The 27,525-nt window shown below is 42.8% G+C and overlaps 2 protein-coding genes across 4 annotated transcripts in view; one reads left to right on the plus strand and one right to left on the minus strand.

Annotated features, from left to right (window-relative positions):
* Positions 1–27,525, plus strand: part of CENPP (centromere protein P) — a 241,093-nt gene that overhangs the window by 127,999 nt on the left and 85,569 nt on the right. The gene's annotated exons all lie outside the window — the stretch shown is intronic.
* On the minus strand, positions 1,957–25,679 carry ASPN (asporin). Its single transcript, XM_032397784.1, has 8 exons — positions 25,233–25,679; positions 18,241–18,519; positions 15,948–16,060; positions 11,583–11,796; positions 10,339–10,449; positions 6,029–6,122; positions 5,485–5,623; positions 1,957–3,276 (listed from the first exon to the last, which is right to left on the minus strand). Exons 2-8 carry the CDS (start codon positions 18,488–18,490, stop codon positions 3,079–3,081), a joined length of 1,119 nt encoding a protein of 372 aa, XP_032253675.1. The 5' UTR covers positions 18,491–18,519; positions 25,233–25,679; the 3' UTR covers positions 1,957–3,078.

The raw sequence follows: 27,525 nt of genomic DNA on the forward strand, positions 1-27,525 counted from the left end.
GTAGAGGAATTATTGGATCATATGGTACTTCGGCTTTTAATTTGAGGCGCCTCCATACTGTTTCCACATTGGCCACATGAATTTACATTCCCACCAATAGTAGAATAAGGTTTCTTTTTCTCCACATCCTCATCAACACTTATTATTTCTTATCTTCATGATTTTAGCCATTCAGACAGGTGTGAGATGATATCTCATTATGATTTAGATTTGCTTTTCCCTGGTGAGTGATGTTGAACGTATTTTCATGTGTCTGTTGGCATCTTTATGTAAAAATATCTCTTCAGGTCCTCTGCCTATTTTTTAATAGGATGGTTTGCTTTTTGGGTGTTGAGTTGTATTAGTTCTTTATATATTTTGGATACTAACCCTTTTTCAGATATGTCATTTGCAAATATCTCCTCCCATTCAGTAGATTGCCTTTTTCTTTTTTTTTTTTTTGATGGCTTCCTTCGGTGTGCAGAGTTTTTTTATTTTGATGTAGGCCCAATAGTTTGTTTATTTTTGCTTTTGTATCCCTTGCCTCAGGAGACAAATCTATAAATATGTTGCTATGGCCGATATTCAAGATATTACTGCCTATATTTTCTTTCAGGAATTTTATGGTTTCCGGTCTCACATTTAGGTTTTTAATCCATTTTTACTTTATTTTTGTGTGTGCTGTAAGAAAGTGGCCCAGTTTCATTCTTTTGCATGTAGCTGTCCTGTTTTCCCAGCACCGTTTATTGAAGAGACTGTATTTTCCCCATTGCATATTCGTGTCTCCTTTGTTGTATGGTAATTGATCATACAAGAATGGCTTTATTTCTGGGCTCGTATTTTGTTCCATGGATCTATGAGTCTATTTTTGTGCCAGTACCATACTGTTTGATTAGTATAGCTTTGTGGGGTACCTTGAAATCTAGGATTGTGGTACCTCCAGCTTTGTTCTTTCTCAAGATTGCTTTGGCTCTTCAGAGTCTTCTGTGGTACCATACAAATTTTAGTATTATTTGTTCTCATTCTGTGAAAACTCACATACATTTTGTCATTCAATCCTCATGGCTGATGAGTATTGTCATCACTACCCTTTGTAGATGAGGAGACATACTCAAAGAGATTGTGACTTCCCAGGACTATAAATGGAACTGGATTTCTGGTTTTGTCCTTCTAACTCAAAGCTCTGCATCCCTGGGCTCATTCTGTCATCACTACTGGTGGTTAACTTTTATTCTTCATTTGTTTTGTTTTTTAAATTAGGCTCCACACCCAGCATGGGGCCCAATGCAGGGCTTGAATTCACAACCCTGAGATCTAAACCTGAGCTGAGATCAGGAGTTGGGACGCTCAACCAACTGAGCCACTCAGGCAATCCACCTTCTATTATATTAATCACACTTTGATCTTGTCCCTGTAGTTTCACAAAACAAAAGTAACTGTTTTGCTCCAAGTTTCCAAACTTGGGTCAGATTTTAGAAATTAAGTAAATTTCCTGTAAAGCATTTTTCTCAGCTAGCTGCCATGAGACTCCACCCTCCCCACTGGTACCCCCCACATTGGCAGTGTCTGCAGACATCGTTGGGTGTTGCACTGTGGGGGGGGGGGTGCAGGTGCTCCTGTCGTTTTGAGGGCAGAGACCTTCTGCAAAGGAAAGAACAGCTCGTCCCCCACCCCAACCCCAGAACAATCCAGCCCAGGGTGCCAGAAGTGCCATAGTTGGGGGCCGTCACTAGGAAGAACAAGACCGTTTTACAAAACCATTGCTGACCTGGATGTTCAAACCCTCCACCCCACCTTACATATATGGAGTATTTTTTGACTACCCTCAAAATTATTTAAAATCTAGTTTTTGTGGTAGTTTAAGATAAAGGTGATTATGTTTCATAGCACAAGCATATTTGGGAGTATTTCAGTAATGTTCCTATGAGAAAGCATTAATACTGTGCTAAAAGTGTTATATATAAGTTAGAGTTTACTGAAAAATAGTTTATGTTCCTGGGTGGGAGAAGAAAAATTAAACCAAAGCACAAGTATTTTATTTCAAGCCAATATTTTAATGTTTTTTTTTTTTCATTTTCTAGCTTTGCCTATGTTGAATGTAAATAAAAAATACGTAGGGTACGCTTAGTTTTTGTACAGACCTTTTGTTTCTGTGTGTTTTGTTTAGGACTCTGCCTCTTCAGTTATACTAGCTGTATTTCAGAGTTGTTTAGTTTGTCATATTTGAGTAAACAGTTTGTGTAGAATGGATAGTCTCCAGGCTCTTCCGGCCAAGGTCTCACAAGGGACATCTTGAAAGTATGCCTTAGCTTTGAGGTGACGTTGTCCTATGACCTAACAATTGATGTACTACTGAAAGCTTATAATAACTGAGATAATAAAGAACGTGAATTACAGATTTTATATAAACAGTCACTATATATTTTTATAGAGGTTTTATAATCAGGTAATAATTAAATTAAGAAAGCATGTGCTATAGTCTGAAACCAGATGTTATGAATAGCATCTGTCAAATTGATAATACACACGGAAGGCCTTATTATAAGGAGTTAAACATAAAGACAGTAAAGCTCTAAGATATGAGAATTTGAATAAGATTATATGAAATCATTCTTCAACATTAACAGAAACATTACAGTACTACCCGAGTTATTAAAGAATAAGAATAGTATAATGTTCTCTTCATGTAACCATTCTTGTCAATTTTGGTTTGCTAACAGCAAATGAAAGAGCACAAATTTTGCTAAGTCAAGCATTCCAATTACAGTACAGTTCTTTTTAAAATGTACTTGATAACAAAGTGTTAAATACTGAATGTGGTTTTTTTTGTTACTGAGAAAAGAATGTTCAAGCATAAGATTTATGTAAAATCCATTTGTTTACAAAAGGAAACTGCAGTAGATGCATGTTTCTCTTAATCCTGATGTAGCAATAGTTTTGCAAAATTCTGTTGAAATTTTTTGTCATAAAGGAAGTTGGTGGACTTACCACTTAGGAATAGCTTTTGCTTGTTTGCATAATGTCACCATTTTTAATAGAGTTCAAGTATTCCAAATGTAACAATTTTTTAATTTTATATTAAATGGATAATACTAATAACTACTTTCTTAAGTTCCCGAGCTGAACGCTCATTCTGCTCACAACACAGCGGAAAGCTGCAGGTTGCATTTCCCAGTACCTCACCGGGTTGTTGGATAAACTTATCGCACTGTATAAAGATTTCTTCATCTTCGGTACTGTTGGGCAGAAGTCATTCACTCCCACTTTCGTGATTGAATTAGAGTGAAGGAAGATTATCTGTGGCAGTAGGAGAAAGAAAGTACACAATCGATGTAAAATGAAGATGTTCTTTCTATAGTCCACATTTGTTCATGGGTTTATTTGTCCATTTATTTCACACTGATTTGAATGTATTTCATTTAAAATATATATATATACTTGTATGTTTATGCCTCTTAAATATTTATTATATCCTCTCGGGATCTTGTGTGACACACAGAGTGTCCTGTGTGTGCAGTGCAGCAGGGGCCCCCGCGGTGGCCCAGGGCACACTGCTGGGTCAGCACACGCCCCCCCCCCCCCCTTCTGCTACCTACGTAGTGGGGGGTGTGTGTGTGTGTGTGTACTACATTGCATGTTGATAATACTGTGTTTTAAAAGTACTAGAAATGAGCAGAAGAATGAAATTGAATGCTCCCAAGATTAGGCTTGTGAATATGAATTGTTAGCTAGCATTTTCTGTGATCAAGGCAAAGAAGTGTAGAACTGCTTTTTTGTAAGTTGCTTTATAGAAAAATATGTCTGTTAAAAGCTTGAATACATATGTGTAATATAGGATCGATAGTCAAATATTTTTTTTGTACCAATGGACAAAATACAGTTTTATAAACTGTGTATGTGTCTTTTATATTATTACTCAGGAACAATGGACAGTATAGGGACTTCCCTCCATTCCCTTTATCAGCCCTTTAAATTCTTCTTTGGTCTTTTTGGCAATTGAGATTTCTGAGAAGTAAGAGCAGTCTACTGACAGCATTTTGGCAGGTAAGGCTAAGGTATCAGTTCTGGCTGTCATTACCTCTAGATTGTACCTTTACATTTTGGTGAGATTGATCTGAGCCAGTCATGAGAACTCCAGTCATTGCTAAAACCTTTGAAGTTTGGTGTGGGAGCCTCCTGTTCCCTCTATCAGTCTCGGGGATTTTGTGACAGGTGCTTTGTATGGTTCATGCGTGTTTCCCGGCAGTTCATGTTCAGTGCAAGGTGCAGTTTTCCCCAGCATTCACCTCACTGGCAAACACTGCTGGATGTCGGTGTGCTTGCTTTGGGTACATTTGCTGAATTGTACCCTTATGACTTGTGTTCTCCTTTATAATTCTCTTTTTTGTGTGTTCTAATTCTATTCATTAAAAAAAAGAATGCTAGTAAGAGTATGGGTAGATTTAAAAGCAGCCAGAAGTTGGAATCAGAGTAAATTCTTTACTTGTGAATAAAGAATGCAAATTGGGAATGGCTTGAGAAAGGAAAGACTCAGGTTGTGCTCACTGGTTAGACATTTAGATGCAACACTTGAAAAAAAGTAAAACTCATAGCCTTGAGATGAACATCTGTCTGTACCATATCCATTTTGATGGCTTTTATCTCAAAGGGGTGTAGGGGACAAAACCTGTTTATAGGTAAATCGGGAAGAAATCAAGAAGCAGCAAGTGACTCAAGGCCCAGTTTTGTTCTCAATGTGTTTTTGCTTCTTGGAAGATGAGGATGTTGTAAATCAAGAAACACACATGAGAAAAGTGGACTAAGGTGAAATGGGATTCAGTGGGAATTCTTAATTTGAGGAACATAGGTGAAAATCAGGGAGATCTGTGAAACTCCTAAAATTATATACAAAGTATGGTCTTCATTTTTTGTTCTTGGGAGGATCTAAAACTCTATCAGATGCTCCAAGGATTCTGGGGCCCTTCCCACCTGGTCAAGAGCTGCCAAATTCAAACAAAAAGGTTTCTAACAATGAAGAAGAAGAAAGAGGAATCCATGGTGCCCCAAATACTGACTTCTGATTATGTATTCTGACATCAATTTTAAAAAATCATACCTACTTCTAATCTAGCACTGCACTGATAATGAAAAAACCTGGGACCTTGTCCACATGCTCTTTGTGAAACGTTTCCAGAAAGAAGGATATATGATCCTCCTCGGATTCCTCCTGACCAGTCCTGCCTTTACATAGCCCTTGCCACCCCAGAAACCTGAAATTAGCCGGGTCAGTAACTTTGCCACAAGGGCTTCAGCACTAGGAGAAACTGGAGGATGGAAAGGGATACCTGAGCATTTTAGCTAACATCTGCTTAGAAGCAGATCTTAAGAGCACTTCAGGCAACCTGCAGAGTCGTCACATGTGCGTTACCCTTGCTGCTCGCGTGGTCTTTGCTTCAGATACTCCTACATCTCACAGAAGCAGAGGAAAGTACTAGTCTACAAAACACAAGTGGAAGAATGTTTTACCTGGAGGTATTTCAACTCCTGTAATCCTGGAGGGATTTTTTTTAGTTTGTTGTTTTCCAAATGTATTTCTCTTACTCGTGGTATGTTAGCAAGACTTCCATTTTCGATGTCTGTGATTCTGTTGTTTCCTAGGCCCAGCCTGAAAATGGCATAAAATGCATCAGCTCTTAGGCAGACGTTGTGATAGCTGAAAACACAGCTGAGTGGGAAACAGAAGCCTGACCTATTTGCGTCTGTGTTCAGAGAAAGGTTCTTCCTGGTTGCACGTCATAACCTATTTCAGGGTGTGACAGCCGTCTCCTCCACTGTCAGCAAAACTCTGTAGCTAACCTACACCAACCAGGGGGGCATCTGAAAAGTTCTTCTCATTTCACTTGGTGTCCCTCTGTTACCCCCAAGAAAGAGTAAGGAATAGCTGTCCCTGTTCATTTTATCTTCACGACAGTGACAGACTTGATTAGGTCCCTCCACTTCCCCCAGGGGTCTCATTAGTGTCTCCATCATATCCCTACCACTTCTGAGTTGGGGTTTGGGGGGTTTTTACCTTTGCAGGTCTTTGTATCGTTTAAAATCCTCGAGTTCCACAGTTGAAATTTTATTATAGTCTAAATGAAGCTCCAGTAAAGTTGATGGTAGATCTGGAGTAAGAAAAGAAATAGGCATGTTAGATGGAGTAAAAAACCAAGCCCAACTGATTATTCATGTACTTGTTAAGTTTCACACTGTAGACTTAGTCCTTTAGGGATCTGCTTTTTTTTTTCAACTTTTTTTTGTTTTGTTTTGTTTTGGTTTTTTTAAAGATTTTATTTATTTATTTGAGAGAGAATGAGAGAGAGCATGAGAGGGAGGAGGGTCAGAGGGAGAAGCAGACTCCCTGCTGAGCAGGGAGCCCGATGCGGGACTCGATCCCGGGACTCCAGGATCATGACCTGAGCCGAAGGCAGTCGCGTAACCAACTGAGCCACCCAGGCGCCCCTTTTCAACTTTTTATTATGGAAAATTTCACATAGAAATAGAGGCTAGTGTCATGAGCCACCACACTGCAGTGTCCAGTTTCCCACATGTCTTTCATCCACCAGATTAGTTATCTATCATTGGCTTGCTCATTGATTTTTCTTCATTCACTTGTTTTTTTGCTGGAGTATTTAGAATCAAATTCCATACATAATGTCACTTCACCTGTAAAGGCCTCACCAGATGTCCTTAACTCATCAGGTCCTCTTGTTTCCACATAACCATCCTGTCAGGGTTACAGCTATCGGAAGTCGCAGCGATTCTTCACGATCACGGAATATTCCTTTCCCTAATGATCTCAGATACATTGTTTTACAGTTGATTTGTTCAGGTCGGGATCCAGATAGAAGTTTACAGAATGCATTGGGTTCTCCCATCTCTTAAATTTCTTCTACTATTAAATATATACTTCCTCTTTTTTCCCTGTCTTGCATTGATTTCTTTCAGATATTGATTTGTTTGAGATACGCATTTGTGGATTGGACTGAGAGGCTTCTACATATCATTTGTCTTAGTCATTTCTTATAAGCTATGCTTCGATGTAGAGACGATTAAATTCAGTAGATCAGCCTTTCACCTGATGGTCTTAGTGTTTGTTGATGAGTGCTACAGGATCTATTATTTCATTAAGAATGTAAAAATGGTGATTGTCTGATGTTGTCATGCTTAATACATTTATCAGTAGGATTCGTATCTAAAGAATTTTCCTTCATCAATTATTTAGTCACAATTTTTACAGAAAAGGCAGCATAAATGCTTGCTTCTTTTAAGTAATGAGTTGGTGCCATGCCCAGAGGTGACCAGTGAAATTTTTTTTAGTATTTTTATGAACACGTGGGTTTTTACCTGTTTGATACATTGAATCTATTGCAGTATTTATTCTCTTCAATTAGTAGTAGTTTCTGCATAAAGAGAAGCATCTACAGTGTAACCTGGCACATGCCAGGTCCCCGATGAATGTGGGCATTTTCTCTTCTCACCCTGCATGTTCTGACCCTAGCCCTTCCCAGATTAACCAGAATATTAAATCATGCCTTATTTTATTAGTATTATTTGTCAACCATAGGTTCTAGTTAGCTAGCTGGGAAAAGTGTTCTTTTTTCCAACTCTTACTGAAAACATTTCCTTCCTTTATTAGTGGTTAAGTCTGTTTAAGGTAATTGAAGCATCCTTATAAATATCAGTACTCTTTTTTTTTTTAAGATTTTTATTTATTTATTTGACAGAGAGAACACAAGCAGGGGGAGTGGGAGAGGGAGAGAACACAAGCAGGGGGAGCGGGAGAGGGAGAAGCAGGCTTACCGCCAAGCAGGGAGCCCCATGCGGGGCTTGATCCCAGGACCCTGGGATCATGACCTGAGCTGAAGGCAGACGCTTAATGACTGAGCCACCCAGGCGCCCCTACATATCATATCAGTACATTTGCTGGCTGAGTTTATGTTGATTCCAGAGTCTACTTTGGATTTTAGAAGTTAAAAAAAAAAGCCTAGAGGACAGGAAAACAATTCTAAACTGAGAGGGTTCTAATTTTTTTGAATTCTGATTAGTTGAACTGAATTATATCTATGGAATGACTATATCCTCCAATATGTAAAAAGAATGGAGGGGAGGTTCTCTCTTCAGAAACGTTACATACTAGTTGAGCAAATCCATCACACATACAGAAATCACTAAAAGAGTATCACAGATGTTCCAGCCTGTTCTAGAATATGTTGTAGCAACTCAAAGAGAGAAATCTGTTCATGTTGAGCAGTCAGGGAAACTTTTTGGAAGAGAGTTTGTAGAACTTGAGGGGACCGTTCCCTTTGCTAGGGCGTGGAGAAGGTGGATGACCCAAGAGAAAAGCAGAGCCCCTGCAGGGTAGATGAGCCATGTAGGAGTTTGGGTGGGAGCTCAGTGACTGTCAACAAACGTGCCTGCTTTTGCACAGATCCTTCTATTCCTACCCTATGTTCAAACAGGTGTCTTCTCCCCTCCATGCAGTGCTGCTCGGTAGCAGAGTTTTCCAAATGACCCAGGAGGAAGGCACGTTTCACCCCTCCTTGTGTTAATGTGTCAGGTCTGCTCAGGACCCTTTGGGCCTCTGCCTAATCTCATCCTGCCGCAGGGGTTAGTGATGATTGGATTTCAGCAGTCAGCCTTCACATTTTAGCAAATAAATGATAAAAACAAAAAAGTCCACTGGCTTTTGAATGTCGTAGGGATCTTGAAAGAGCAGTTATATAAGTTGAGAGATTTAATTCCAATTTAAATTTCTAAAGATAGTGGCACCTGAGTGGCTCAGATGGTTAAGCGTCTGCCTTCAGCTCAGGTCATGATCCCAGGGTCCTGGGATCCAGCATTGGGCTCCCTGCTCAATGGGGAGCCTGCTTGTCCTTCTGCCTCTGCCCCTCACTCCTGCTTATGCGCTCTCTCTCTTGCTCTCTCTCGCAAATAAATAAAATCCTTAAATAAATAAATAAATAATAAACAAATTTCTAAAGATGTTATACGTTCCTTAAGCCTTTGGAAAAATCTTGAAAACATCATGAGAAGTGAAGCCTTCATTTTTAAGATGCACTGAAACTGGAGGAGAATTAATTGGTCTTGGGATGTGCTGCTGGTGAGCGCTGCCCCGGGGCAGTGAGCTCCGGCCATTCTCTTTCCTGACCCTCCCCTCGTGCCCTCTGCCTGCCCCTCACGTTCGTCCACTGTCAGCATGTCAGAGGCTTTTCATGTATGGGACTTGTTAGGTGGCATGTATTTTTGTTGGTGGTGTCTGAAAGATGAGAAGTAAATCATGTTAGGTTTCTTGTTGAAAACAACCACCTTATTGAATGCTAAATAAGGTGGCTTTTTAATTGAGTTGTTCTGAATTAAATTGATTTTTCCTGTATAAAAACAAAATTGTCATTCCAACTTTTACTTTATATGATTTTTCTCCTAAGTGAAAGATCACAGCTTGATTCCTAAGAGCAGCTTTGCTGTGTCCTTTAACTTAAGAGTTGATGTTTGTTTTGTTAATCTTCTGGATCAGGTGAATAGTAGAAAAAGGTTTCAGTGAAGTCTCTGCTTTTCCTGTGGACACTGAAGGACAGAGCTGTTTGAAAGGAAACTGTATGATTAATCACAGGGGTTATTTCTGACTCAGGTCATCATCATAGCTGAGAGAGAGCACCTGTCAGAGACGAGGAACGGACTCTGAGCAGGGTTCCCAAGAAAGGCGAGCCGATCTAGCTCATTGCCACAGTGGGAGCTTGCCGTAGACGGTTAGAAAACTGGTCCAGTAGCAAACTTAAGAGGCACTTAACTTTGAGGCACCAGGTTCAGGTCCCATCATAAAGAACAAGTCTCCATCCATTCACTGGGTGCCTGACACCATCCTCAGACCTCTCTGTGCACTGGCTCATGAATCTGCACAGCACCCGAGTGAAGAATGGGGTACAGGGTGCATGCCCCCCCCGCCAGAGCCTGCATCTGCCCCACTCTGGCCCCGTGCATCTTCCCCAACCTTCCTCTCTAGAGAATGTCCACCTCTAGCAGGTTCTTCACGGAATGACAGGTATATATGAGTAAATGTTAGGAAGAAGGAATAAAAAGTTCATTACTTCTTAATGTTTGTTCTCACTGGGGAAACAAAAAGATTCTGGTTTCGTACTAGGAAAAAGAAAAAGCACTATGTATGGCTCTTTATGTGTGTGAGAAAACAACAAATTTCACACTACCCTGACCAGACCTACTGATAAAAAGGGTTCTGACCGCCTTGGGTTTCGACAGTGTATACAGCTTACAACAATACATTTCATGGTCATTTAAAGGTGACAGTTTTTTCTAAGTACTTTATCGTAAATAAATACAAACCTTTAGGAACTGAGGTCAGTTTTGCTTCTGCAATTCTGATATGGAACACTGTCACTCCTTCAAATGCCCCTGGTTCAATCCCATTATTATCGAGAGGGTTTGCACTCATTTCTGTGGGGGCAAATGACATAATTTAGCATGCATCCGTTGTGTATGAAGGAGACTCTGCGGGCACAGACATCCCAAGAACATTCTGAGAAATACGAGCTTTATCCTGCATCTTTTTCACTTGCTGTGTTTATTTCTGTGTCTATCTGTTCCCCTTTCTGTTGCTCGCAGAAAAAGACTGCTTCGTATTACATAGGCTGAAGTAACAATATGCTTATATTACAGTAGATTAATACTAGAATAGATTTATTATAGAAAATATATATAATAGATTTTTGCTTTGAATTGCTAAGTCAATGACTTGTTATCACTCTGTTCTGACCATGAGCATATTTTGTTGTGTTAATATTACATTAGAAAAAAGATAATTCTTCATATAATTTAAAACATTTGTGTTTTCCAGTATACATTTATTTGTCACCTAAGCTTTTAAAATTATAAGTCAATTAGAAATTGTTATTTGATTAACAGAAATATAATTTGGGGGAGATGCCAGTAAGTGAGGCTGTTTGGTAAGTGCCAGGCATTTGGCTGACCTAAGTGAGTGAGGAAGTTAATGAGAATATTGATCATGAATTTTGAATGAATATTGGCGAGGGAGACAGCATGGTTATACGATGGGTGTTACAAGTAAAATAGGGTGGAGTTTATAATGTACAACAGAAATTTCTCTAGCTCAGCAATCTTAAAGCAGATAATATAAATTAGATGTACATTTGAAATAATCTCTGAATTAATTTTGTACATTATATTTGAGTAGTTTATACAACACATTAAAAATACTACCTTTTTTGGTGTAAGCATAACCTTATTATTTTTTTTAAAAAATACTACCTTTAAATTAAATATGCATAACAGATTTTACCGATTAGGATGCAATCAGAAAACTGAAACCACAGTAGATGTTTCAAAGGGGATTCTTGAGAGTGTGTGTTAGAAACGGCGTATTTCTTTAAGGGCTATAAATTTTGTTTGATACTTTGAATTATAAATGGCTTAGATAGATAGAGATTATTGGATTAAAGAAGTTAATTTTGGAAATTACCAGTCTTAAACATTGCTGGTGATGATGAAGACCTCTATCTTTGCATATTGCATATAATTCCAAAATGTTTCATCCGTTTGTGTAAACTTACCTAGAACATGTAAAGTATTCATTCCTTTGAATGTCTCCTTTTGTATTTTCTTAACTTTGTTATCATGAATTCTGAGTTCTGCTAGTGACTTGGGAAGGTTAAATGGTATTTCACTTAGTTGATTGTGGGACAGATAGAGCCTTCTCAACTTCTTTGTGGTTAGAAAAGCTTTTGGGTGAATCTTTGTTAGCTTATTGTTGTTCAGGATCAAAGCCTAGATAAAGCATAAAGAGATAGACCATATTACGAAGTGGATTTGATTTACCAATATTCTGCAGTGATTAGTTACTTGTGGAAAACAGTGGAAATTATGTCATTCACATACTTTATTAATATGTAAATAATTCCCCAGTCCAATCTAAGCTAAAACAAATATTTACTACTGAGTTGGAACAGAGTGGTTTTGAGCCTTTGGTTTATCTTTCAGTAGGTGATGTGTTCATGCAGTTAAGCACTTCCCCGCCCCCCCCCCCCGCCCCCCCGCACCCCATTTCCCTTCATGGAAGTAATCGATGGTATTATATCTAGAAGTCTATTCAGAGGGCACCTGGGTGGCTCAGTTGGCTAGGTGTCCGACTCTTGATTTCGGATCAGGTCATGATCTCAGGGTTGTGGGATTCAGCCCCGGGTCAGGCTCTGCACTCAGCAGGGAATCTGCTTGAAGATTCTCTCTCTCTCTGCCCCTCCCCACCCTTATTCTCTCTAAAATAAAATGAAATAAAATGAAAATCTATTCAGTCACACCAAATATGTTTTTGTATGATTTCATCTACTTTTAAAACCTTACTTCTTTTTTTTTTTCTTAAGATTTTATTTATTTATTTGACAGAGAGAGACACAGCGAGAGAGGGAACACAAGCAGGGGGAGTGGGAGAGGGAGAAGCAGGCTCCCCAGTGAGCAGGGAGCCCGATGCGGGGCTCGATCCCAGGACCCTGGGATCATGACCTGAGCCAAAGGCAGATGCTTAATGACTAAGCCACCCAGGCGCCCCCAAACCTTACTTCTTTTATGTTTACTGATGTGAAGCATTTTTCCCAGACTGGAGATGTGTAGGCGTAAACTGCTACAAAGTGCCCACCGCATGCTGGCTTATCTCAGACACTGGGGAGACAGCAGTGGGTCCTGAAAAATGCCTCAACCCCTTCTCAGGGCCCTGTGGCAGCGGCCTCAGAGGAGCTCCAAGCTCAGACAGCAGCCCAGCTCTGCACTGTCAGGAGTCAAAGCCCGTGAGGCATGTGGAGGCATCTGCAGCACCTGGGTGTGCTGGGCAGCAGGAACGACTCCATGTTTCCCGAGGGCGGTGGCTGGGGGCTTCATTCCTTGGGACCTTCTTTCAGAGAGCAGCTCTAGAGTCATTCCGTTTATGAATGTTGTCACCAATCCCATTCTACACCAACCTTCCCAGTGTTTCCAGACGGACTTAATATGCCTTTCTAGTGTTATTCACGCCGTGGTTCTTCCACAGAAGAAATACAAACACTTTGGCAGCTAAACTCCCTTGATTATTCTCTTTCCTGTAGGCCTTCATTATTTATTTATTTATTTATTTACCTATCTATCTATCTATTTTTATTTATTTATTTATTTATTTATTTATTTATTTATTTATTTATTTTAAAGTAGGCTCCACACCCAGAGAGCAGCCCCTCTTGGGACTTGTACTCATGACCCGAGATTGAGACCTGAGCCAAGATCAGGAGTCGGACGGCCCACTGACTGAGCCAGCCAGGCGCCCTGTAGGCCCTTTTCTTATCCTCCTGAGGTATGCCATCTCACCTGAAGGAGAACAGGAACTGGTAACATGTCCTTTTTCCTGTATGCTACCAGCTAAGTGTGTTCTCTTCTCCTTTGGGGAAGAGTGGGATAACAACTTGTTGAGCCCTCACTCAACCCTATGATACAAAGTTAGAAATTATCTCTCTCCCTTTCGCACTGAGGAAATGGGCCCAGTGACAAAGAGTGACCTGCGTCCTGTCTGGCCTAGTTCCTCTGCCCTCTGCGATATGTTCTGCCACGGTGGGCGCTTACTGTAGGCCTCCACTGTTGGGGGTCCCAGAGGGAGTGTGTGCCTGGGAATTGTTGGTATCCTCCCACTGGGACGTGCGTCGCCAGAGCCACCTAAAAGGAAGAGTGAGGAGTGCAGGATGGAGTGAGTTTATATGGAGGGTCTCATGCAGCTGCCCCTGCAGACTCGGTTAGCGTCTGCAGTTCCCTTGCCCTTGCCGTTCCAGGAGTGACAGTCACAGAGCCCCAGGCAGTGTGGTTATAGGTAAGGACAGAAGATGAGAAAAGGGTAGCTTTTCAGAAGTCGGACAGGAAGTCCTCCTGATGAGTGAGGCTGTAGCCAGCTGACTGTAAATTCGGCATGTGTGTAATGATCCCACTCATTCCCTAATGCTGGATTGTCCTTTGTGTAAGAACCAGAGGGCCAAACAGCCAGCTGAAACATGGAGAATTTATAGATTATCTGGAAAACACTTTTGATTCTCTTTAAGGACAGGTACCATACAAGATGATATTATAATTAAATGTCTTAAAATAGCATGCGCACAATTCAGGTAGAGAGCGTGCAATGAGAAGTGCTTTCCCATTGAGCCAGTCGGGAAGCACGAGGGCTGTCGGCAGCACTGAGCCACTGGGTGCTGGGCATTCGTTCCTCTGAGTGAGTTCCATGGCATTGTTACAGCTCTGTCACAGCAGGGGAAGTCAGGCTTGGTGAGGCAAGCCCCTGGCCCAGCGCTTACTTCTAGTGGGGCCAAGGTTTGAGCCCAGGCCTGCCGGGCTCCAGAACCCACTACCCTTCCAACAAGTGACACCTAAAACTGACCACACAGAAACAAGCCTAACACAGCTCCTGACACCTTTCAGACTCATTTCCCAGTGAATAATGGGAGTACAAGTGGGCTAAGTCCCTGGGATACTCCCAAGATGTAATAAAATTGTATGACAAATTAAAAACTGATTATGATTTTGGTATTGAATACGACTTTAATTATTCTTGTGGTTGTGTAGCTCAATATAAAGTTGAAGAAGTGGTAGAAGCATTCGTAGGCTGTATTTCCAACTTCTGAGAGTTAATAATGGCCTTGCCATTTTCCAGAAGTTTCTGTGGTCCGAAGTTGGTGGGATGGACTGGACAGATTCTTGGTGGGATTGTCCTAATATTTTAGTGATGCCTCAGGTATAAGATAAATATATGCTCTTCCAATTGCTCTTTTTTTTTAATATATGGGAACTTATGGAGTCTTACCAAATCTAAGCTGTCCAGCCATGGCCCTGGGAGCCCACACCTGGCATCACAGGGCAGCGTGGCTTTGCCAAGAGGATAGGTAGCCTGAGGACAGATCATTCCTTGTGGTGCCTAGAACATGGCCAGCCTCAGTGTCCTTGCTCATCCAGCAGACATGAACTGCTTGCACAATGGGACTGAATAGTCCCCTTCGCTGCCTGCTAGGATGGGTCATCAGGGTCCGCGCATTGACCCGAGGGTGATGGGAAGGCAGGGCGGCCTGGAAGAGGACAGGAGAACAGGCCTACGTGGATCTGAAAGAGAATGATGTGGCCACGGTATCTGTACCTTCTCCTCTCAGTGCTGTGACTGCCCTGGACGTGACAGGCCTTACGTTTCTGCCCTCTAGCACGGCATGAGAATGTGCAAACATAGCCTTGAAAGGGGAGTGTTGGTTGCCCTCCACACCACCATCCTAAATCCGTGCTGAGGGGAAGAGTGGACACCCCCATTGCTGGGACGTGTGGAATCAGGCTCTTCCCAAACCCAATTCCAAAATAAATTAGACATTTTACTTGCTAAAATCTAGAGGGTCTAAGGGTTACATAGAAAACTAAGAATCTTTTAAATCTTAGAATATTAAAATATTAATAACCATTGTAAGGAAAAATTATTTTTAATTTTTAAAGTTCTAGGGGAAAAAAAGCTGTACAAGTATATATTAATTAGATATAATGCATGTCCTGCTCTCAGAGATTTATGGTGTCTTCAGATAAGTCAACAGGTTTGGGTACAGATTTTCTTAAACTGTATCGTAATGAGTTCTTATAAATAATCATCATCTTACTCATTTTAGTGTATAGTGACTGTGATTACCTAAATAGATCATAAGCTCATTTTAGGACCATTTACTTAAATTCTTAGCCCATTGCCTTTTACCTGGCTTTCATTTCAGGTAACATCACTTGAATTAAATTAATCAAATCTAATTTCTCATTAACTAGAACACTACTGAATATCAGGGATTTTGTCATTTTTCACACACAGAAAAGTAAGACTTGTTTACACAAAATATGAGTAATCCTTTTAGCAGTGATAGAGATTTTCACTTAAATATGAACATATATATTCTTACGTAAAGTGAAGTGAGTCCTTTAAAATCATTTTCTTTGATTTCCTTAATTTTATTGTTTTGAAGGTCAACCATTTGAGTATCAAATGGAATGTTGCTTGGGACGGAGGACAAACCTAAGAAATAAACGAACATGTTACACACACATGATATGCTGAAGAAGAGTTTTCTAATATGTTGATAGAAATGTACGTTTGTTAAAATCCACAGTTACCATTAAGAAACAGCAAAACCTTGCTCTTTGGAAAGACCTGAAGACCTTTTCAAGTAACTTATATATTTTTGCAAGGTGTCTAGCTGGGTCTAGCTGTCACTGCTCATCTGCACAAGGTGACAGATAAGGAGGTAAATTAGGGCGCACCAGTATGACTGCAGGGAGGTGGCCGCAGCTGAGGTGCGGCTTCTGCTGATGCACCAGGGCCGAGGAGCGGTGACATTCTCTGCCACTACTCAGGCTGTTGTGGGGCTGAATTGGAACCTGTGGGTTTTGATCATATTAAGAAGCCTCAATATGTACAAAGTTGTGCTTAGAAAATAAATTATATTATTTTCATGTACATTCTTTAAAATGTTACTACGCATTTCCTTTAACAATGAACTGCCCTACTCAGTTGTCAGTTATTTGATTTATAAAAACTTACTCATCTGTAACTCCCTGTTGATGTCTGGGTGTGCGGTAGACCTTTGCTGACACCCTCCCCCTCAGCGCTGGGTCTTTTCCAGCCATTGCTTTGACCCCCCTGTCAGTTCGCACTCCTCTTTGCAGGGGTGATAGTAGCTTTCTTTCTGTGATGTGAGGTTAAGGTTCAGCTGCATCATGCTCCTGTGTATGTAGGTACTCAGTCATGTTAGTTAAATTACTTAAAGACTTAATGTTTTTTTCCCCTCTTGAATTAAAACACAAAGAAGAGCAGGAAATTACCCAGAGCAGTACCTGGTGCATTTCTTCCTTACTTTTCTTGCTTTCCCTAGATGGCCGAACATACCCACCCTGCTTGTCAGGCCGTAAAGTAGTTATGCTTGACAAACATGGGGCCTTCTTGTTTTCCCCCAACATTTGTTATTGAAATGTTCAAACATTAAAGAAAAGTTGAAAGAATTTTACAGTGAAAACTCATAGTCTCTTTCTACCATCAACATTTTACTATACTTACCGTTCATCCATCATCCTTTTTTATGCATTTTACAGGGAGTTTCAGATGTTAGTATGCTTTTGGGGGAGCCATCCTTGCTCCTAAGGAGCAGTAGTATAGTTAATAGCCCCATCGAAGGGCTCAGTGTCAAAATACTCTACCCGGTAGCCCTGAGTACTTTTCCCTCCATAGTTTACAGCGATGACTCACTCTTTTAAGAAGTTTGACCACAGATAGAAAGAGGGGAAGGGAGTCACTTGGCAGGTTGGCAAGGTAGCCATTTTGATAGGAGACGATTTTGGTCTTAGGAAATGAAGTGGAATGTCTTGGAGGAAGTGAGCGGCTCTGCAGAAAGCACCAGGTAACTTAGACTTGGAGTGACCTTGCTCACCCCACCCCTGATGAAATTGGAAGCTCTGGAAAGAAATTCATTTTCTGAGGGAGAAAGAGTGACAGGGCTCCAGACCCTTTTCATTGTTGTGGTCACGAGGGAGAGGTGAGGTATGTACAGAATGACAGGTGAGTGCCGCACTTTGGCTTCCCACAGCGAGGCAGGTCTGAGCCTACCCCTCATCTGGAAATGGGCAGGTACAGTGAACCCTGGTATGCATTCCCCACCATACCTTCTCCCTGAACAGGATATGAGTGTACCCCTCTATTCAAGAGCGTCTTCATTAGAAATATTTAAAAAAATAAAGTACTCAGCAGAGAGTTATGCATTCTAAGACTTTAGAAAGTGATTTAGTTCTGTCACTTCTTTTCTAGATGGTTCTAAACCTAAATCATTCAAAACAAAGAGCATTGACTTTAAAATGTCTACATTAGAGATTTCACAAACTCTATAACCTGTTTATGGCTCTAGACAGGCAATTTATCTTGTCCTTGTAGAATGTTACTAGAAAGCACACTGTCAAACTGCTGACATCCTGAAATGAACCACAGTGATGTCCATTCTCTCTGAAGGAAATTAAAACGAACCATTTTGATTCAAATTTGAGAAGAGAAGGAAATGTTCTGTATTTGTTATATTTTCAAAAAACTTAAATGAAAAATTGCTTTACAATTAGTGAGCTGATTTTTGAAATTTCAGCGAGGACTCTTACTATCCTTTCAATTTTATCACAATGACATTTTCTCCAAAACAGGTTGACATATGTTCTTACCTAGATCGGAGCAGTGTACAACTCTCGAGTAGCATTGGCACCCAAATGGACATGTTGGAAACAGATCAAAAGGGAAAAAGGGGTTAATTGGCTCTCTTGTTGGAAAAAGAGAGTTGTCATCATCAGGGTCACCATCCACTCCATCTTCCATGTCCTTCAGCATCATGTTCTTTAGCGTCACGTACGAAGGGCGAAATAAGGGCTTGGCAGAGCATAAAGCCAAGAGCGCTAGGAGCACGCACTCCTTCATGTTATCTCGTGTAGGGGGCCAACCTAGGACTAAGGAGACACTGAGATAAAGTTAAAGTTTAAACAGAATCAGAGTTAGTAAGAGCACAACAAAATGGCATTCTGACCCATTGCTGGGTGAGTAAATTTATAAAAAGTTTTTGGAAAGCAGTTGCGCAATATGCATTGGAAATTTTAAAAATATCTTTATTTCTCATCCACTAATTCTTTTTGTAATCTAGTCTCAGGAAATAATTCTAATGTGCATAAAGATGTCCACCACAGAATTATATATAATAGCAAAAAGTTAAAGATAATATTAATGGTTAAAGTGAAATAGTAAAATAAAATAGGGTGTATGTATTCTACAAAATACTTTTGAACTCACAAAATATTTGCAGTGTTTACAAATATTGGGGTGCTTGGGTGGCTTAGGTAAGCGTCTGCCTTTGGCTCAGGTCATGATCACAGGGTCCTGGGATCGAGTCCCACATGGGGCTCCCTGCTCAGCAGGGAGTCTGCTTCTCCCTCTCCCACTCCCCCTGCTGTGCTCTCTCTGTCTCAAATAAATAAATAAAATCTTTTAAAAAATTGAAAAAAAAATATGGAACATTGTATTTTTGGAATTACAAAAAACAAGTCTAAAAAATCCATATGTAAAGTATACTTACAAACACTCAAAAACTTGGCACAAATATAGCTAATTGATAATCCTGAGTAGTAGAACCATGAATGACGTGTGTCGTCTTTTTTTTTTTTTAACTTTTATAATGGCCAGTAAGTACTACTGTTATACTTAGGAAACTAATGAGTGCTTTTAAAAACAAAAACAGATAATCATACCTGACTCCCTCTTCTCCATATCCTTCCATTGCCTTAATATCTATGTCCCTTTCGAAGTAAAACCCCCATGTCCCCTTGACCTCACATCTGGAGATTGTCTGTAATGACCCTCCCTCCCCACCGCCAGCCTCAGTCTCAGACTTGGTCACTTTTTCCACAGTGTACTTGGATTTCCTCCTTCTAATCTGTTCCATTGTCTAATACCTGATCCAGAGCGTCTGAGGGCCAGACTTTCTTACTCTTTTCTTGCTCATCTTTCCACTGAGTTTTGTTTGTTTGGTTTCTTTGAGGGCCAGGGTTATTTGTTTTCAGCTGTATTTTTAAAGCCCACACAAAACTAGAATGAATGATCTAGAGCCTTGTGAGCATAGATTTGTTGTCATCTAATGGCAGATTTTTCTACAGGTGTGTTTACATATCATGGTTTCTTAACTGTCACTTGAGAAGCGTACAGTCTTTGTAATTTTCAAAAATTATGAAATCATCTAAGACAGTCTTCCAGTCTTCCCTGTGCAGTGGGTGGCACACAGATGCCCATTGGTGAGGCTGTGCTCTGGCCAGAGGGCATGCACCCTCTCCCCAGATGTCCCTCCGCCAGGTCCCCAGCAGCGCAGCTGGTCCGCTTGCTGCACGTAACACGACAGCACCGTAGCCGCACAGGCCGTCCAGAGGCCGTTGCAGTTGGTCCAGCCTCGGGAAGATCTGGCTCCCCAAGTCGTTGCGAGTCATGTCGGCTGCTTACAGTTTCCCAGAACCCAGAAATTAGGTTTAACCTCTCTCCATGGCCTTGCTCTTTCTGGACTTAGGCATCAGAAATGAAATATTCAGCTATATGTGGTATGCCTTTTAATCCCCAGGGGAAGGTGGGAAAAAAATTCTGTCATCAGTCATTAACCTGGTAATTAACATTATTTAACTTAGAAATCTAAATGGCAGTGTGAACACTTTGTCCACTGGGTGGCTGGACGTCACCAGCTAGATACATGAGATTTCTCTGTGATAACCCACACTCGATTATGCGACGATCAGGACACACCTGAGAATGGCAAACACTTTTTTATGTTAATAATTCACTTCAGAACCAGCCTGGCCTCCCACCTCTTCCCTGCCTTATGGAAGCATCAATCCAGTTGATTCCAGACACATCCCCCATATTAACCAGGAGGAACGGGAGGCGCAGAGACCTTCAGTGGCTTCCCCAAGGCCACATAACCAAAAGAGTCAGACCCCAAGGTAGAGCCCACACTCCCAGTGTGTGGTCTGCATTTTCTGCTGCTGCCTTTGTGGGAGCACGCTCTTGCATCCTGAAATCCGGTGGCCTCACCCACACACTCTGTCATCTCTTCTCCAGCCAGGCCACCAGTCTGCGCAGGGAGGGGTGCATGTGCAGCCTGGGCTGGGAGGGCAGGAGTGGGTATGGTGTGTGGTCAGATTCCTATGGTGCAGAGACCCTGTGCTGGCCGCCTGAGGCCTGGCGGTGTCTGTCGGCCGGCTCCAGGATGGGCAGGTTCCCTTTCCATGTCCAGTCCCCCAACCCCCAGGAACCCTGGCCACAGGCACCTGGTAAGGTCAGCTGGGTTCCGTTTCCACTATCACTTTGTCTCTGGCACGTTATTTCTGCTTCCCAGCTGCCTGCCCGACTTTGACCCAAGGCATCTGTGTGGTTCCTGGCTCCCTAGTACTTGGTTCCCAGCTTTGCATTGACCTTCTAAAACTCCCATTCCCTAGCTAATTCAGCCCTGGGTGGGTCCTTAGCCACACCAAAGCTTGTCGCAGGTACCAGCTTATTCTTTACCATTGCTCTGCAGCTCTGCCTGCCATGTCCACAGCTGCCCCTGGCTCTGCCTTTGCTTGAGGTTGCTGCAGTTTTCCAGTGGGCATGAGTCAGGGCCTTGCTGTGTACCAGGCGCAGTGTTAGGATGCAGATTCTGTGACATAGAGGCCCCTCTCTCCGCATCCTCTTTCCTCCCTCATGTCCCTCCTCAAAAAAATAAAACCACAGCTCCTGATCCGCTACTCTCAGCCAAGCACGGGCTTGTTGTAAAAGCCAAAGCTGGAATGTCAGGTGCATTCATGGGAAAACTGAACAAATGCCTGAGTTAGTAAACAGAGCTGAACCGCGGGGAGGCACTGTGCACCGAGGCTGGCACTTTGCAGGGATCTCCAGGTGTGTGGCCCCCAGACTCAGAGGGCAGCATTCTTCACCAGAGGTCTGTTTACTCCTCATACCCTCAGTTTACTGTTGGAGACAGTAGATATAAAGCCATCTCTATAAAATACACACACACACACACAAGGTTGAAATAGAACACACAAACCTAATAAGAGGGAGTAGGCTACTGAGTGAAGGACTCTTTTCCTCTTTTAGGGGCCTATTTTTTTAAATTATTATGTTGGTTTTTAAGTATTTTAAACGTCAGTCTGCCGACAGAATCTGCTCTGGTCCCCTCTGTACTCTTGCCTTTTGCCAGCCACTTCTGTGGCATCAGGTGGTCTACACAATTAAAGGTTTCTCATCTAGCCTCCCCTCAAGAGTCCAAGAAAAAGGTCAGACAGCAGTGCCCACCTGGGGAATCTTTGGGGGCCGTAGTTTCCTGAGGCCTGCCCCCAGTTGCCCTGGTCCGTGGGAGATGAGGAGTTTAATCCAGAGTTATTTTTGAGTTGGTTTGCTGAGTTTCAGTATTTTCTTGGGGGAACTTAGAGCTATACGGGAGCTTGTAGGTTCCCAGTCTAGACCAGAGAAATCTACGTAACAGGTACTGTAGCTGCAGTGATAGATGTAAGAAGACCATAGAACCTTAACGAATCCACATAACAAGAGGACCATGGTAGAGCTCCAAACACTTCTGGGCTTTCCCTGACCTGGCAGTGGAGCTCGGGACTCGCCTTCGCTCCTCCTGCCTCAGGACGCAGGAGAGCCCAGGAGCCAGGTGCAGGCGAGGCTGAGGGACCGCGGTGTGAAGAGGCCACGTGCAGGTGAGGTGGAGGGGCAAGCCGGGCATCAGGGCTGCAGGCCAGCCCCCAGTGGGGTCAGGAGGCACATCAGCCAGCGTGCCCCCCCCCCCGCCCCGGAGGAGGTGGGGGCTCTGGCTGCTAGAGCAGGCTGGGTACCCGGGATGCTTTCTGGTTGCTGGCCGCTGGGTCAGCACCCCTTGTTCGTGCCTCCTTGGGCCCTTCCCCTGCAAGTGAGGGAGGAGACCTGCGGAGTCAGGAAATGGCACGTAGGTGAAACTCCATCCGGGTGTTGGATTCTCCCCGGAACATGCTGGGTCAGTTAGTGTGTCCACTCTCTGCTTGCATGACTCCAGCGAGTGCTCCTCAAGGGGCATCCGGTTCCCCTGTTGTCCATCTCTGCTTGATAGGAAATTCTTTATATGGAGACCCAAAGTGCCTTCTGGCATGTTCTCTCCGTGCTACTTCTGACTTCTGTTAGCCATAGAAGATTAATGTGATCTCTCTGCATTCTTTTATATCCTGGCTCCTTAAAAAGAGAAGTCAGGCGAGCCTTGATTCCATGAGGGATTCACCCTTTACGCCCTTCATCTGAGGCGAGAAAGTACAAGTGATAGTAGGCCCCAAACCGTGCCCTATCCTAGTTGACCAATTTTTTTATCAGTAGAAAAATATTGGGATGTCCAGGAGGGAATGCTATATAGCAGTGTTTTTCCATTATTCAGAAAGAATATAGAGTATTATTTCTCATTGAAAATGATGTGACTTTTAGTTGTCTTATTTTTAAATTTTTTAGTTTATTAATATTTAGGCTTAAGCTCTTATTTGATAAGTTTGGGCAGTAGTTAGATTGTGCTATTTTTAAAACCTTTAAAAATATTTGTGTTTTGTTCTCAGGAAGACTTAGTATTTCCCCAGTTTAGACCAGTTTTGCCAGAGTTTATTACTCATGGAAAGCTTTGGACTTTGGTTTCAAGTTTCTTTTAATCAGAATAATATCTGGAATATTATTTCCGTGCTACTGCTGTTCTTAATAAACCATGGCACGGTGTAGCCAGGAAGGGCCTCTGAGACGTTGCTCCCACAGAGGGGCTGAGGTCAGCCTCCTCGCTCCTGCATTGCCTGCCCCCACCCCACCCCCAGCACCACCCTTGGCACAGACCCCCCAGGCCGGCCCCAATGCCACAGTGACTTCCAGACAGTAAGCAGACTCTCCTCAGAGAGGACGGGGCACGCGGTTTGGCCAGGTTCTCAGGACTGGAAATGGAGCTAAGAAGTGTCTCTGAATTTGCATAAACTCCTATTTTCCACTTAAATGTTCCACAAACTTAGATCGGAAAGTTTGTCTAAGTGAAATGGTATTTCTTCTCAGACACTATTATTAGGAAAATAAGTCACTGTGCTTTTAAATCCCATGCTTAAAGGTCTGCTTGGCGACTTTTCCCCGGGCTGACTTGTCCCTATCCACTCACAAGTGCCAGTAGCAGATGTCAGTTGTAAATGTGATAAAGGTCCTCCATGTGTGTGCTCACAGAGGGCATCTGAGCTGGATCCAGGTACAATCGAGGCTCAGCCCTGTACTTGAACAAGTAAGGAAGTTCAGCGTCCAGACATGAACTTGGACGCTTACAGGACCTCTGGAAGGAAACTAATGCTTTTAAAGGGCACACTGTCCTTAAATAATTCGCTTTACCCTGGAAATGTAAATCGCATCTGATAAAGAAGTTGTGACTGCCTTTCCTTAGACCAGTTTTTGTCCTTCTTCGTTTTTCAGTGCATCTTAAAAACAAAACACTTCTACCTCTTTGTTCCCCAGTGTCTCCTACGGTGCATTAAGACTTGTGCTTGTAAAGTGCTTTGTCTCAAACCTCGGATCAGGTACCCAAACACTCATTTGTAGTGGGGTAGCTGGTGGAAACAGAAGACTTCTTTCCACCACACTGTGTTGTGAAATACCGAAAACAAATTAAAAACATCAAGATACTTTCACATGTGTGTGGGCTTACGATTTCTTTGTATTTCCTTTTTTTTTTTTCTTTTTAAACAACTCAGTGATTCTTGGGATTGAAAAAAAAAAAAAAAACCACTTTATTCTTAGAGAGAGATAGACCCTCAGGTGTCTTTGTGACTTCACCCACAGCATGTGGCCATGGCTTGTGGCCGCCACATCCCTGAACACACTAACAAGAAGGAATGCTGTGCTCTGTTTAGATTCTGAGGAAGTAGGACATCAACTACATTGTTTAATTTCTTTTCACCTAAGATTTAATTTAAAAATTTACTTTGGGAGAGGACAAAGGAAATCTTTATTTTAAATTCTGACTATGGAGTTGTGTGAAAAGAAGTTTCTGATCTTTCCTATTGGATATGGAGCTAGTTGAAGTATTGCTGATAACTATTCTTTCTTGGAATTATATGCATCTCCATGTTTACTGTCCAGTGCTATCTTGTTACATAAGAGTAAGGAAGACATTTATCAAAAACAATGTGAATATTCAAATGTGTAAGTAAAACTGACATTTGAATAATTCATATTTTGAAAACACACTAGAAAACATCATAGTTTCGCATTTTGAAAGAAATATTTACTGTTTCACTTAATGTTCTTGTGATATCCATAAACTTCATTATCATTAATTATTTTAAGGTCATGTTATTTTCCTAAAAGAACATACTCAAAAGATTTTGGTTTAAATATTTTTAAAATCAATCATGTTAACATTTGTGAAGCATCATAACAGGTTTTCATTTAACTGTAAAAGTCAGTTACATGAAAATGAATCCATTCTATATAAAACTTAAAGGCTAGAGTAATTTTATGTTATGTATTTAAGTACTGACTTTTAAGGAATTCTGCAGGTAAACTTGGTCATATGTTTTACAAGCACTGGTGTTAATAACGTCAGTGTCCCCTTAGTATCAACTATGAAGTTGTTCCTTCAACTGTGAAGAAAAGACTGAAAACGTACCTTGTCAGGAGGGAGTCCGTCCTGAGGGTCGAAGCCCCCAGCATGCACCCCTTCCCTGTCGTGTCTTGCTGCTCCAGGTGCTGCCGAAGGAGAGGTGAGAAGGTGTCCCGGCAGGCGAGCGGCACACCGCTCGAGAGTGGTGTGGCTGCACCCTGGCTGACACTGGAATAAGCTGCCTCCACAGATTAGCCGGCGTAGGACTGAGGGGCCAGATTAAAACTTGTTACTGCTCATGTGTTTTCCATCACTGTTTGTATCGTAGCCAAGACTTCTAGCTAAACTCTAGACGTCTACTGGAAGATTCTGAAGAAAAAAAAGGGAGTTTAATAATGCATGGCAACTGGCCATCAAAAGTGCAGCCAAAGTCATTCAAGAAATACCTGATTTGAAAAAATACTTTATGAAATTCTTAAATGAGCAAATACTGATAGATTACAAATTTAAAAATCACTCACCCTATATAGACTGACAAAATATTCATCAATCTTGGTAAAAAATACCGACATCACCGACGTGTAAACCCAGGTCCCGCTGTACCTGAGAACGGGGCCATGCCGCTGAAGCCATCACGTCAAGCATACTCGCCCAGACTTTCCTCGGAAGCATTCAGCCCTGCCACGGGCATGCCAGATCACTGTACACGAGGCCCTCCTCGGGGCCCCGGCCCCAGCCTGTACACTGTGATCCCAACAGGGACACGTGCCTCCGGGGTCACCAGCGTGGGCTTTCCCTTTCCAGGAGAGCATGCAGGGGGACCTGGCAGTGGGAGGACGCCATCGTCTGAGAAGGACAGCGTTGTCAGCATCCCCTGTACCGTGCACCCCTTCGGGAATGCCAGTTCCCACCGCGGCTAGGACCTCATCCTTCCAGAGAGGGTCTCTTCTGTCTGCTGAGAACGACTCACAGTGACAGGTAGCTGTAGGGGATCTGGTGCCCAGAGTTGGGGGCCAACCTGTTTTCAGAGTGTGTTTCCCGTGGGTTAGCAGGGCCGGCACTCTCCTGCCATAAAGAATCTGTCCTTTCCCACCTCGCAGAGAAGTGGGGCGTGTGGAAGTGAGGCAGCCACGGCCCAGAGAGCAGGTGGTGCCTCCGAGGGATGGGCGGCCAGCCCCCCATAAAGAAAATGCCCTTCCGTGGACCTGGAGTGTGCTGGCCCCGTTGCCGGCCTCCACGGAGAGTCCTGTTTGGGTCCAGTGCTCGTGCTCCCACGGACGCAGTTGTGTTTAGTTCAGACGTGTATCCGTTACCTGGATGAACTGAGACATCCTGAGGGCTGAACTGTACGTACGAACCTGGTTTCATCAGAGCAGAGTTCTGTTTGTCCTGCACCATGTTTTGTTTTGTTTTTTAACTTAAATAAGTGTATATTACAAAAATAAATAACACATCATAATGGTATAGCTCGGTTAATGTTCACAAACCGGGTGCTGGTTGGAAGCCCCCCGGCCCTCCCCCCGAGCTTCCTCAGAGGAGGAAGCTGGCTTCCTGGCTTCAAGCACACACCGCGTTCCCTGCTCTCTGTAAGTGCGGCACATGGCAACTCACTCTGGGGTCTGGCTTTCTTCACCCTGCGTTGGCTGTTTGACATCCGTCCAAGGGGTTGTGGTTCATTCTCAGTGCTGTGTGACTGTGCCCCGAGTCAGAGTTCACATACATATTCCCGTGTGGGGCGCAGCTGTGAACGTTCACACATGCTTTCCTCTGTCGTGTGAGGCTCTTGTGTATGTGTTTTTGTTTGGAATTGCTGTTCTTAGAATTAGGGGGTTTCCACTACTCTCAACAAGCTAAGCTTTGCCAGTGTGTGGCTCCTGTTTTCACATGGCAGCCCCATCTGGGGCTGAGGGTTAGCTCCTCCTGTCAGTGGGACACGTGCTCCCACCTCTGCCTCTGCCTCCTGGTCTAGAGAGCCGGAGGACATCCCAGGAGATTGCTTTGCTGAGGGTGTATGACGGCCTTTCCCACCTCCCTCCACTGCGAGCCCCCTGCCCTGGCTTCCTTCTGCACCTTGCTTGGATCCTTGGTCGAAGGCCTGGGGGAAGGAGGCCCAGGAGTAGTGCCAGGGGTGGTTGTGTATTTGGCTTGTTTGCCCTGTTCTGCAGACTCAGGGCCCGGGCCCCCCCCCCCCCCCCCCCCCCCACAGCCCTGCGGAGAAGGCCTGCATGCATACGCGCCTCCGGGAAAGACGCTGCAGGTTTTCTCCACATCCGTGCTGTGTCATCCAGACACAGCCATATGCCTCCTCTTCCCTAAAGCGTCCTCAGGAGAAGATCTTCCAGTTTTGGTTCCTGTAGGC

The sequence above is a fragment of the Phoca vitulina genome, unplaced genomic scaffold (assembly GCF_004348235.1).
Source record: "Phoca vitulina isolate PV1807 unplaced genomic scaffold, GSC_HSeal_1.0 scaffold104, whole genome shotgun sequence".
NCBI classification, from domain to species: Eukaryota; Metazoa; Chordata; class Mammalia; order Carnivora; family Phocidae; genus Phoca; species Phoca vitulina.

What these genes read in the sequence shown, in the direction of transcription:
- ASPN (XM_032397784.1), bottom strand. Translation starts at nt 18,490, where the DNA reads ATGAAGGAGTGCGTGCTCCTAGCGCTCTTGGCTTTATGCTCTGCCAAG. An exon ending in GAATACTTTACATGTTCTAG is followed by an intron (nt 10,450 to 11,582) that starts GTAAGTTTACAC and finishes TTGCCCCCACAG; the next exon opens with AAATGAGTGCAAACCCTCTC. An exon ending in AGGAGTTGAAATACCTCCAG is followed by an intron (nt 3,277 to 5,484) that starts GTAAAACATTCT and finishes CTACTGCCACAG; the next exon opens with ATAATCTTCCTTCACTCTAA.